We start from the raw sequence: 12,175 nt of genomic DNA, 5'->3' as shown, positions 1-12,175 counted from the left end.
TTTCCTCCCTCCTGCTGGGTAGGGTGTGTGTGTGTGTGTGTGTGTGTGTGTGTGTGTGTGTGTGTGTGTGTGTGTGTGTGTGTGTGTGTGTGTGTGTGTGTGTGTGTGTGTGTTTGGGGTAATAGACTGGCGATATCAAAAAATCCTTTCATCCATTTTAGATGAGATGCAGATGCCTCAATTATGCTTGGCCTGACATCAAGACCACTTGGCGGAAAAGCTGCTAACGCTGGAAAACGATCCATTTAATCCCACTGATATGAATGGCAGGGCGCTAACAGGGCTTGCAACGGTAAGAGAGTGAGACAGGTATGAGCAGAGATGCATCATCGGCACTCTGCAAAAACAACGCTTAGTGAATATGAAGGGTGGGAAAAAGAGAAGAGGGGAAAGGCCTTGGGAGAGCAGGGGCGGCTGTAAAGAAGATAAGGATTTGAGGGTGTTGATAACATCGAGACTCTGATGTTCAATACGATTTTTTCATTCATTTTACATTATTTACAGCTGATAGAATTGAAATTATTCCAGAAAATAATGAAAGGGACTTGTTGAGAATGACATTAAACTGGCTCTTATTTGGTGCCATAAAGCAATCCAGTTTATTTCTACAGCAGATGAAAAGCTAACAGCCAAATTGGCAGAAAAGCTAATAGCCTGTATTTATCTGCAATTCAGATAATGGAACAAAATAAACTTAATTTTTAAGGGCGTTCATTTTGATTGGACTGTAGCTGAAGTGCACATTTTGAACAGAAGTGGGGAAAAATTAGGTCAGCCACTTCAGATTGAAAATGAGAGAGAAATAGATAAAAGAGCCAGGTCCTGCAGGACGGATGATATCGGGGCCACTGGTCACTGGAGCCAGGGCCACAGCGAAGACCCAAAAACATGCTCTACATTTGATCAGACTGCTGTTTGATCTGCAAGACCCCCCCCCTGCACTATTCATAAAGACACACACTCACCATGCCATCCCCTCTACTCATCAGGGCCGCTCAGCTGCCAGGCGTCCTGACAGCATCAACATCAACATCCACACTTCACCATCGCTTCACTTCCACTCTAATACTCCGTAAACTGCAGGCAGTGAGCATGTCAGCAGTGATCAGGCCGCTGACAGAGAGGACAGTTGGGTTGTAAGAAGAGGCGCTTCATATGGACTCAGTAGCTCTCACATTTCCCCCTTTAATTGGGTTTATTTAGTGCCATGTTTTCTGTTGTGTGCTGCCAGGGTTAAATGACAGAGGGTGTTGTATGCTGGACAGATTGCAAAGCCCTCCAGGTGAAATGTGTCATATTGCACTATACATTTTTTTATGATTGATTGGTTTGTAGTTTAGATATCTATCTAGAATAGCCTCCATTGACCCTAAAATTGCTCTGGTGACCCTTGGTTAAGTGTGACCAAGGACTGAGTAAGAACGAATATTTTTATTACACCGATTATTGATATCGAAACAAATTTTGCTTTGGAGTTACATACTTTAAATTATATTGGAAAATCTCATTTAATAATGTATTAGATATATTGAGATAACACACTGTTATTGTAGCTTGATATTTATGAATTACAATCCATTTAATACACACATTTTATGGTAATGCATTCATTCAAATCTAACATGGAAGACACACCAAACGAGGTAGTATTTAACAAACATACTTAAAATACAGATTTGCATATATGTAAGTCAGACAGCAGGAATTAAAGACAAATGCCTGTCAGTGTGACCTTAAGTGTCACTGTAAATCTTGCCTTATTTTAACTGAAGGGAACCTCCTGGGGTCTGTCTTTTTTATGACCTCTAGTGCAATTAACAGTTGCAAAACATTAGGGCTGGTGTTGCTTCACATGTAGTCAATCAAGTCAGTGTTTTGGAGGTGCTGAGTGCTGTTTGTCTGTGTTGGTGACAAATGAGTGTGGCCCGTCCCACTGCTGACAGCCGCCCCAGAGCTGCGATGCTATCTTCAGCTCTGCAGCCGGCTTCTACAATTACTATTACCTCTCTGGCCCCGGGGCCTCCAACACTAGCCTGCACTCTGGAACCTGGGACAGACACACACTCACACTGAGACACATTACACACATATATTCCTTTGTAAAAACAGGCTCGGAGACCTTTACACATGTATTCCTTCTCATACAAACACAACACAAATGCTGCATTGTAGAAAAACACAAAAGTATGCATCAACAAATATCAAGTACAATTTATGCAATCTTATACTTGTGCAAAGTCTATGCAATCTTATATAACATTATATATTATGACATTACGATTAAGGTCAGATTTCCTTCATTCTTTACATAAAGTGTCCTTCACTGACATTGATAGCCATTATCCACCCAACATAACATAATAAATCTGTTTCATTCCTTCACCCTACTTTACAAATTGGAAATAGAGACAATTGAGATCCATTTCCTGATTCCATTAATACTACAATCAATCCAGGCCCCATAGCCACCCACTGAAACATTTGACTGGGAAATGACCCCGAACCGATACCTTTCCCCACCACACACCTGGTTATTTTATCTCTGCCTACACCTATTGTTGGCCTAATTGAGGGTGGCTTGGCTGGTTGGCTGGTGGCTGACCCCAGTCAGAACAATGCATACCTGTGGCTCTCACCAGCACTGTGTAATTGTCTCTTCAAGTGGGGCCCTTTTTCTAGTCCAGGCCCCCGAAGGGAGAGCGCTCCAAACTCATCCATCACTCAGTCAATCAGCCACTACAGGAAGTGGTTAACATGGGCGACCTCGGGATGGCAGTCCACTGTTGGTATTGGTGTAGAGTGGAGGTTTTGGAAACACACACAGAACATTAGCCATCACTTCATCACTGGGACTGACATCCCTCAATCAATCAATCCATCAATCAATCTGTCATAGAAGTTGTTTGCTCTGCTCAACGGGCTCCTCTGAAGTAGAGAGAACACAGAAGGCTGGAGAAAAAACAAACAAACCTGATGCAAATACTTCCTTGTTGAGTATAGCAGATGCACATAGCAAATGTAATAAACAGACACATAGTCTACAGCCATGCTAGCAGCTATACTTGATACTTAAATGCTAGCATCAGCATGCTAACATACTTACAACAGTGCCACCATCGCTGATGCTGAGCAGGTTTAATGTTCACCATGTTAAATTTGCCGTGTTAGCATGGCAACATTTTCTAAGTAGCACCCAAATTAAAATGTTGTTTAAATAGCGCCAGAGGAAAAGGGATCACCAAGTTATTCCAATGCATTCTGTGAGGGACATGATTGTGTGTACCAAATACTTTGAAAAATCTTTCCTATGGTTGTTGAGGAACTTCACTTAACCAAAACATTTTAATCTAGCCAGAGATTCAGCAAAATCATGGTTTATCCTCTGGCGACCATGACTTTCAATAAAAATGTTTTGACCAAAGGGATAGAGTGACAGAGAAACACTTACGCCCTGGTGTCATGCAGCTAAATGGCTAAAATTACAAACTAAACACAAACATAAACTGACCCAACTAATTCAAGACAAATCCTTGAATGATGCAGCACTGTTGATGATTACCATGTTTGGTCTAAATTGCATAGTTGTATGGTTTAAGATGGTTGCATTCAAACTAGATTTCGATTGGATGGAAGTTGTTTCTATTAGTAAGCAATGGAAGGTCTGCCATGGAACTTGTGGAGATGTGACAGGATGTTAAACGAAAGCAGCGCAAGGTTAGTGATAGTCAAATACGCTTTTCTCACATTTATTTGCTTATGTTTAACCTCCTTGGAAAACCAATCATTGTTTGCCCCCTGGGAAATTAACAGGGATGTTTTTATGTGTATATAAGTTCTGGACACATTCCTGTGTGTGACACTGGAACTGTAAATTGTCCTCATACAATAAACCTGACCCTTCGGGCACTCACAGCAAATTCATTCAAATATTAGAAATTATTTATAGGCCTACTGTGCACGTAAACAGTGTTTGACCTTGGTCTGCTGTGGATATACTTGAGCTAATTTAGCTGCCTGTGAGTTACACCACTGAAAAGGGATCTTTGTCCACTGCTGTCCTCTTTATCTTGAGGAAGAAGGCATTTAGGGAGAGGCTACTTCAGAGAACAATAACTTATCTTGAGAGGAAGAAACATTAGACACATGGTTGCATGGCTCGACTAAGTATGAGTCCAAAAATATTCAGATAAATAAAACCAATCAAAACCAAAATAAAACAAACAAACACAATATAAATAATCCTTTTTTACCTGTCATAAGTGTGTTATCCACCTGGAGCGAAAAAATAAATAATGGACAGTAGCACAGAAAGAACAGAAGGACGCAGGTGTTTGGATAAAACACAGTTTTTTTATTTACTGCCATTCCTATTGCTTCAGACAGACAAGCTGTGGCGCGGGGAGCACAGAGTGATTCAAACAAGTCAACGCTACTGCCGATCTACAAACAAATCTCTCTGACAACAACAAACAAGAGCCGCTGCAAAAGAAGAAGCAAGAAGAACAGCGTTTGGCAACCATTAACATCTTGGAAACAACTTCAGAAGTAAAAAAAAGGAGTGCATTCTGCATTTTTAATAGTAAACAGCGTCTCTACTTCATCATGAACTAGATAGAGAAAGGAATCAAACGAGGAGGGCTGCTACACTGCTTTGACGTCGGCCCCCTTTCCACCCTTTTTAGCTGTTTTGAAAGTGGATTTTGTCAGAAGTGCCGGATCTTTCTCCCGCTCTCTCGGATGGCCTGCAGCATTACAGGGGAACGTGGTGCTCTACACACTTTAAGAGTAATTAAAAGCGATTGAACAGCTGTAATTATGAGAAACGGCGGTTGTGTTCCGGGTCATTCTATCAGTGCTGCCTTTCATCAGAGCAGAGGCACAGGGGCCCCGCTGCTAGTCTCTGTTTCTCCATATGAATATCTTCAAGAACAAACAACTGGCAGGCTGCCTACAGGCTCACACACACTATCACATTCACACACACTCGCCTTCATGTAGACATGTGGGAGAGAGTGAGCGTGCACAAACACACAGGCCAACTACTATTCAAACGGCTAAATGCGCACATACAAACACACACATAGACACTGCCACGCCTCCATATGGTACGAACACACAATCGCACTGTAAACACTACACATCACATTCTTAATTTTCTCTATGCGATGACATTCATAACTTTCTTAAAATAATCTTTCTTTGGTCTCTTCTGGCTCTTTCCATTTCCGAACACAATAAAAAGGATTACACTATACACACGTGGAGAATGATATACCGTGTCAGTTTTTTTTTAATCCATTCTAGACTGTATTATAACACTGTGTGACAAGTAGAAAGCATATATGTGTGTACTGTACGGTTAAAGCTGAGAATTAGTCGATCTATTGATAAAAGCAGGTCTGGGTTACATGAGATTAATTAAGAGAATACACTGAAATAATAAATAGTTAAGCAATGTATGCTAACGCTGAAATGCAGGTTCGCTTATGTTTCGTTAGACCGCTGTGATTCTAGGAGGTTGTCGCTAAGCTTGGTTAGCATGTTAGCATGATACTGAAGCACTATTCTGGTTCTATTGAGGTGGTCTGGATTCGTTCCAGCCATCACAAAGCTCAGGGTTGACTAAAGATGTCGACGTCAACTAGGGCAGTCGAGGGTGGAGTGGGGGGATGTGGATGAACCCATGAAAAGGAAATGAATCTTGGTGGAATCACAACAGAGGTGTCTTCAGTGGTATCTCCCTTCAGTTGTTGTTGGGCCCGTTCCAAAACAGCTGGTGTTTTTTTCTCGTTTTCCTTTACTTTCTCACATCTATTCATCCCTCACATCCTGTTGGAAAGACCAAAAAAGAGACGATGATTATATATATTTTTGTCATTTAAAAAAAACGTCATGACTGGACATGAGGCCTCCTAACTTTTGGATGTAATTGTAAGCATATAGTGTAAAGCTTTTTGGGTTTTTATGCTGTCCAATCAAAGGCTTGCTATGTGACAACAAGTGTTGGAATTGACTTAATGCAGGCCTAAAGGGGCCCAGGACATAAACCGTATTATAATTTAACAATAAATCTTAATATTTGATGTTAGTTTTCTTTGAATAGCCTTGTGTTGAAATGTGCTACAAAAACAAACTTGGTGTGCTTAACATGAGAAAGACAGACATTGTATTGGCCACGACCAAATACCAACACTATTCAATTACTATACCTCTACCACAGGAGTCTGGGACAAGTTGTTGAGCGGATTGATAGAGTGTAAATGTATGTAAGTAGGTGTGACCGCAAATGTGTGTGTTGTGTGTCTCTCTACGTCACACTTTTTCAGAGACTTGGTGCAGCTCCCAAAGCTTTAAAAGTGGCTGTCCTTCACAGTAATTCAAATATTTGTCCTTTTCCTTTTGTAGAAAGCAGTTTTAGTTCACTCTTACTTTGGGCCATTTGTTTCGCATATGTTGCTATGCATGCACATCCTAACATGCTCAAATCAGCATTCAATCAGCACTATGTATTAGTTATTATACAATTTTCTGATTGATGCATTGGTCTATAAATAGTCACACTAGTAACAAACTTTTTGAGTGAATATATGTAGGAATGAAAAAAAAACAACCATGACATTCAGAGTGAGTAAAGAATAAACAAGTTGCCACCTGTGAATGAATGCATGCTTTATGAGCTATGCATGTTTACAATGCGTACATAAGCACATTTCCACACTTCAACATGTCGGGCCCACCTCCAGAGCAGCGACTCCACTCTGTTGATGATGTCAGCCAGATCAAAGGGCAGCGGCATGCTGGGGTCATCCACACCCCAGAAGGGCCGGTCCACCGGGGCCTCCTCGGGGGGTAACGTCTGGGCCAGACTGGAGTGGCACCTGAGGCGACAGGACACAGGAAACAAGCGCACCCATTAAACCCTCCCTCCCGTCAAAACCAACTGGGAGACACTCATCAGAAGGGCACCCGGCTCAGCTCGCTCACTTTCAACCGCAGTTCTTTTACGATTTTTTTCTTAGAAATATTGGGGGAACACTCATGTAGGAGCCATTTAGGCATATTTTTTTATGGTAATTATTTATGGCTTGGTGAGCCAATTGCATATTATTTTAGGTTAACTCAAATGAATTATAATTATATAGTTTTTGTGACGTTTTGTTTTGCTTATGGACTGCTATAGTTTTATGTTTTGTTATTATTTATAGAAAGCAGAATGTAGTGCGCGTTCTCGTTCTTACAAAGGCCTTCTATAACTTGTAACTTTAAATAAAATCCTGTGTTTAACCTCGAATGCTTAGGAATAAGTGATAGTTGACAAGAAAGAAAAAAAGGGATTGTACTGGGTGAAGATAAACAGAAATATTTCTTACGAGTCTATCTGTATTGACTGATGGGAGTTTTAAAGGGGTCAGCCCCAGAAATGTCAAGTAGTAAAGTCATTGATGTGTGTATGTGTAAGTGTCTGTGTGTAAGTGTGTGTGTGTGTGTGTGTGTGTGTGTGTGTGTGTGTGTGTGTGTGTGTGTGTGTGTAAATGTGTGTATGTCCAGAAGGCAGTCGGCTTGTGTGTTTCCTCTCCTTTTTATGACACCTTATAACAGTGGGCTCAATAAGGACCTCCAGGATATGAGAGGGTAAGTGTGTTTGTGTGTACAAAGGAAAGTGGAATATATTTTATATTGCATCGAAATGCTTGACATGTCATTGTCTTTCCCTTATATTGTTAATGATATTTACATGTTTGATCTTGTGCACCTTGAACTTCCTTCTTTTCCCTTCAAAACATTCCAAGCAGTGAGCTAAATGGAGCTGAGAGACAGGGAGAAAGTGATGCGTCAGGAATGCGTTTCAAGAGCCATAAATGGCAGCAACAGTTTCAAGCTGATGAGGAACCGTGATATCATGTATCATGATTAATGCCCCATTCATCAGGCACACACAGCAGGATGCTTTCACAAGAACATCACTCTGTGCTGTTGCAATCATGACAGAGCCGTGAGAAATAAAGCCTTTTCATGTCGCTGCGTGATTTTCATAATGATTAATAATCTGAGGTTAGATGTAATTTCTACACTGTTTGGAACCCCCACAGACCTTCGCCACATCTTTTGTCAGACCAGTGTAAATATTTACTGCGGTGACTTGGTGTTGCTCTCCGCTGTCATTGTAAATCTGCCCTCCCTCTGCCTCTTGACAGATGGGAGTGACCCCTGACCTGGAGGTGCAAGAGGGAGAGGAGGAGGATGGCATTTGTGCTTTGTGTGTGTAATGTGTGTGTGTGCTTGTGAGTGGTAGCCGAACATTTCCTTCTAGAGCCACAAGGCCAGTTATACTCCCCAATCAGTCATTTTACAGGGTCTGTCCTATCATATCCGTTTACCTTACCCACACCCTAAAAAACCCTCAATCAACCCCCAGATACACACAGGCACACGACCACCACCACCTTGTGGCCAGCGACTACAGAAGGCGATGAAGAGGACACAGGGAGCTGAAGAGAAGGGTATGAGGGTCCCGGTTATGGATGAGCTGAGGGGATGTTAAAGTTGTCAGGGGACAGCCGGGGGCAGCCACAATTTGTGGTTATATATTTTCACCGGAGCCACTTAATGTTCGACTGGCTCTCGGCCTAAGTGCTGCATTTTGGTGCGGTTAGCCCTTTAAAGAGCTGCTGCATTACGGTGGTGAGGAGCAGCATTAACATCCACTGTTCCAATATATCTTCTGCGCTCTGGATCAGGGCCTGATAATAGCATCTGTTAACATGCACTAAGTACCATTATGTAGCACATCACTTCATAAATAATACGATTAGGCGACCTTGGGGCTTTGCGACGAGCCGTGTGTTTAAATGTTCTCATCATTTATTTAGGGTGCGAATTAAAGGAAGCGCCACTTCAGAGAAAGAGGAGGAGGAGGAGGAGGACATGGCTGGCATACATATCTATAGAGTGTCTAAGAGAGAGAGAGAGAGAGAGAGAGAGAGAGCAAACTGACCCAGACAGCACACACTCACACACTGTGTGGTTCTGCTGACATCAGCTTGAGGACACCACAGGCCAAGGGAACCCAGGCCTTTGATTTGGTCGGATTAAGTATTCATGCCGTTGAGCTATGAGAGAAAACACTCGCCTCTCTTCTGTTGCCCTGACTCTTCTGAAAGGCTACATACGGCAAAAACCCGACCAACAGAGCTGGCGCATTTATTTGACAGGGGATCTTGCACATTAGCTTGCAAATCGAAGGCTCCTGGGTTACCGGGAGATATAAAAAGATATCAAGACTGGGAGACTATCAAAGATAATATAGTGTAGGTAATTCAGCGCACACTTTTACACAATTTACCACTGTTCGCTGAGCAGCGTCCCTCGACTGCTAAAATGGAACCAAACAAAAAGTCAATATCAAGCGAGGTGCCTTAAGCTCTCCAGGGCTGCTGCTAGAAATTCAGTGTAAGCCACAGTGGCGTACAAACAAGGCTCACCAAAAGACTTTCCCATGGCACAACAGCCCACCTTAAAGTTAAGGTCAAAGACAAAGAGGTTTGTTGTGGGCGGAGCGAATGTGTTTGTGAGTCCAGGCTGTTCCAATGGATTAACCCCAGACAGATATGGGCCTAACTATCCCATCTGGCGCTCGGTCAAGAGAGATTGGCAACACAATCACTCATTTCAATTTGCCCTGAAACCTTATAGCCTGGCAGGCCCCCGCTCAAATGGTATGCTAATGTGAAAGGTATCTAGGATTCTATCGCCTCTATTCCACAGAGGCCTCTCCCTCCATGCAGTGCACTTGAACTGCGGCTGGGGCGCGAGCTCAGACGGCCCCTCGCTGCAATAAGGGCCGGAGCCCCCTTTGCGCTCATACTAACCACTTTAGCTAAAGTGAGTGTTAATTATGGACAGGCAAAGCAGTCAATAAAAGGTTAATGTAAAAGTCAAAGGATAAATTCCTTTAAGCATTGCATCATTCCACCATCTCCGCGACCAACACACTGCTCGCAGGTCTCCTAATCAATACGTTTTACTGTAATGCGCTCGCCATCGATTTTTACCGCCCCTGCTCCACAGTCCGAGCACCATCACTCGGTTACAGAAAGGAAAAGGAGAGGAAGAGGGAGGAGGAGGGAAAGAGAGAGGGATAGAAAAACGAGTAAATAAAATGATTAACCTCGGTTTCACTTTGTTGTTTCACTCTTACTCTCTCTCTCTGAAAGGCTTGTTAGAAGAGTGCAGGGTGGTCCGATATCATCAGTGCCATCACCACCATCGCAGGCATCAGCATCATCAGCACACTCAATCTCTGGCCGCCGTGTAATTGTGTAGCAGTTCACTCAAGCAGGGCCATACATTAAAAGGCCCTCTGCTCTTAACAGGATGGAAATCCGCCTAATAGACAACATCAGTGCTTCCAACTCTTGCAATTACACTGATAAATGCACAATTGTGTCAGGCCAAGTGAAAAAGAACCCAGAGAACGCAGATAAGAGACAACGCTTATTGCATTATGCTACAGGAGGTCATTTGTAACCATGTGTGGCTAGACAGCTCGGGATGCTCCACTCATTTTAGGATAAGGGTGGGGTCATGCTACGCTGATGGAAATATATCAAATGTGTCCTTTTGATTTTTTTTTTAATACATTTTTTATTGTGCCCTTAAACAATCCTACGTTGAGATTTTTCGTTGAGGTCAAAATAAAATCCACCTTATAAAATCTGTTTATATTGCAATTGTGTAAAGAATACAACTTATATATGGTATTTAAAAACTAAAGTTGAACTCAAAGCTAAACCTTTCGCCTGAAAGATTACCGTATTTATGGGATATTTTGTATCTTGTCTTTCGCAAATAAAAAGGAGAAGTTAACATATTCAGGAACAAAACGATGTATCATGGGTTACATTTACCAATAAATTAAACATTAATTTAACAATGCAATGTGTAATGTTCTAGCATGAATATATTTCACTTTTTTTAAAGCAAGCAATGACTACTTAAGAGTCAAAATACAATGCAATATGACAGTGATTAAAATGCATTACAAAATATAATGCAAAGAATAATAAGACACCATGATCTTTGCATATGAATATTGGTTTTAAGCATTATGACTATTTACAAGAATGTATAACTTTGAGTGCTATGAGCAGATAGTAACACATTATATGTTGGTTTATAATGACATCAAGACAGATAGAAAATAGATCAGAAAAGATAAAGAAGTGTCACCAAGATTTAACAAAAGCAACATTGTTACAGCTCATTAAGAATCGTGGAGGAAATATGTGCCATGCCTTATGCATTACTCTACCAGAACAAATAAACCCGGTTCAAAGTTAAATGAAACGGAACATCAATCAATCAATCACCTATGTTGATTTTAAGATGTTCTGATCAAGGGGAAGCAAAATACCTCGGATCACCTGTTTCCTCATGCTCTGCCTGCGCTTCATCTGACTCTGCAGCAAACCTTTGCAGGTGTGCATTTTTATGGTTTTGGCAACCAAAGTGCCCGATAGCTGAGAATGCAATCAAACAAGTCATGAAAAAACAGGCATGTGTCTCATAAATCAGCCTGCCCCTGAAGGTACGGCATGCGATCACGTAGCAGGGAGAGAGAAGAAAGAGAGGAGTACATTTTCCATGTATGTTCTGTATCTACATGTATGCAATGTTGAGTAAGATATGGGAGATGGGGCGTATTGGATGTCATCTAGATATATAATGGGAGAGAAAGAGAGGCATTTATCGACATACTTATCTCTCCACTGTGTTGTGTAAGTTATTAGTGATTTCATGCCGAGGGCAATATAACAGATATTAAGAACAAGGCCCGACCTGAGAAGTGTTCGGCTTTGGCTCTCAACCTCCACCACCCAAGACTCCAAAGGTCCTGTGAACTCTCAGGGCCGTCCTCATTAGAGCCTGAACAGAGCCTCAGATCCCCACCCACCATCCTCTGCTCCCATTATCCCAATCGCTGCCACATTCAGCGTTACATGTAAAGCGGTGCAGAATGTGAGCCAGCCAGAGAGCGTGGGCAGGGCTGCGTCTTAACCGTTTCCTCAGGATCAATCAAACGCTATTGTGTCTGCAGACAGCTGCTGACTGTACACTTTGTGAGTATGTGAGGTGGGCAATTGTGGAGAGAGAAACACAGAGAAGGGGAGGGGGG

At 42.1% G+C, this 12,175-nt stretch overlaps 1 protein-coding gene across 1 annotated transcript in view; it reads right to left on the bottom strand.

The window, feature by feature from the left end:
* Positions 1-5,786: 5,786 nt before the first annotated feature.
* The window catches only part of LOC104952182 (alpha-ketoglutarate-dependent dioxygenase FTO-like), a 68,151-nt gene continuing 61,762 nt past the window's right edge, over positions 5,787-12,175 (bottom strand). Inside the window, exons 3-4 of the mRNA XM_010778951.1 lie at positions 6,738-6,878; positions 5,787-5,829 (exon numbers count right to left, since the gene is read on the bottom strand). Coding sequence (XP_010777253.1) covers positions 5,823-5,829; positions 6,738-6,878 — 148 coding nt within the window. The 3' untranslated portion in view covers positions 5,787-5,822. The remainder of the gene's footprint in view (positions 5,830-6,737; positions 6,879-12,175) is intronic.

Source organism: Notothenia coriiceps, unplaced genomic scaffold, assembly GCF_000735185.1.
Source record: "Notothenia coriiceps isolate Sejong01 unplaced genomic scaffold, NC01 NC01_scaffold00019701, whole genome shotgun sequence".
Taxonomy (NCBI): domain Eukaryota; kingdom Metazoa; phylum Chordata; class Actinopteri; order Perciformes; family Nototheniidae; genus Notothenia; species Notothenia coriiceps.
The sequence above is the reverse complement of the archived record's forward strand: the minus strand, read 5'-3'. Positions and strand labels throughout refer to the sequence as shown.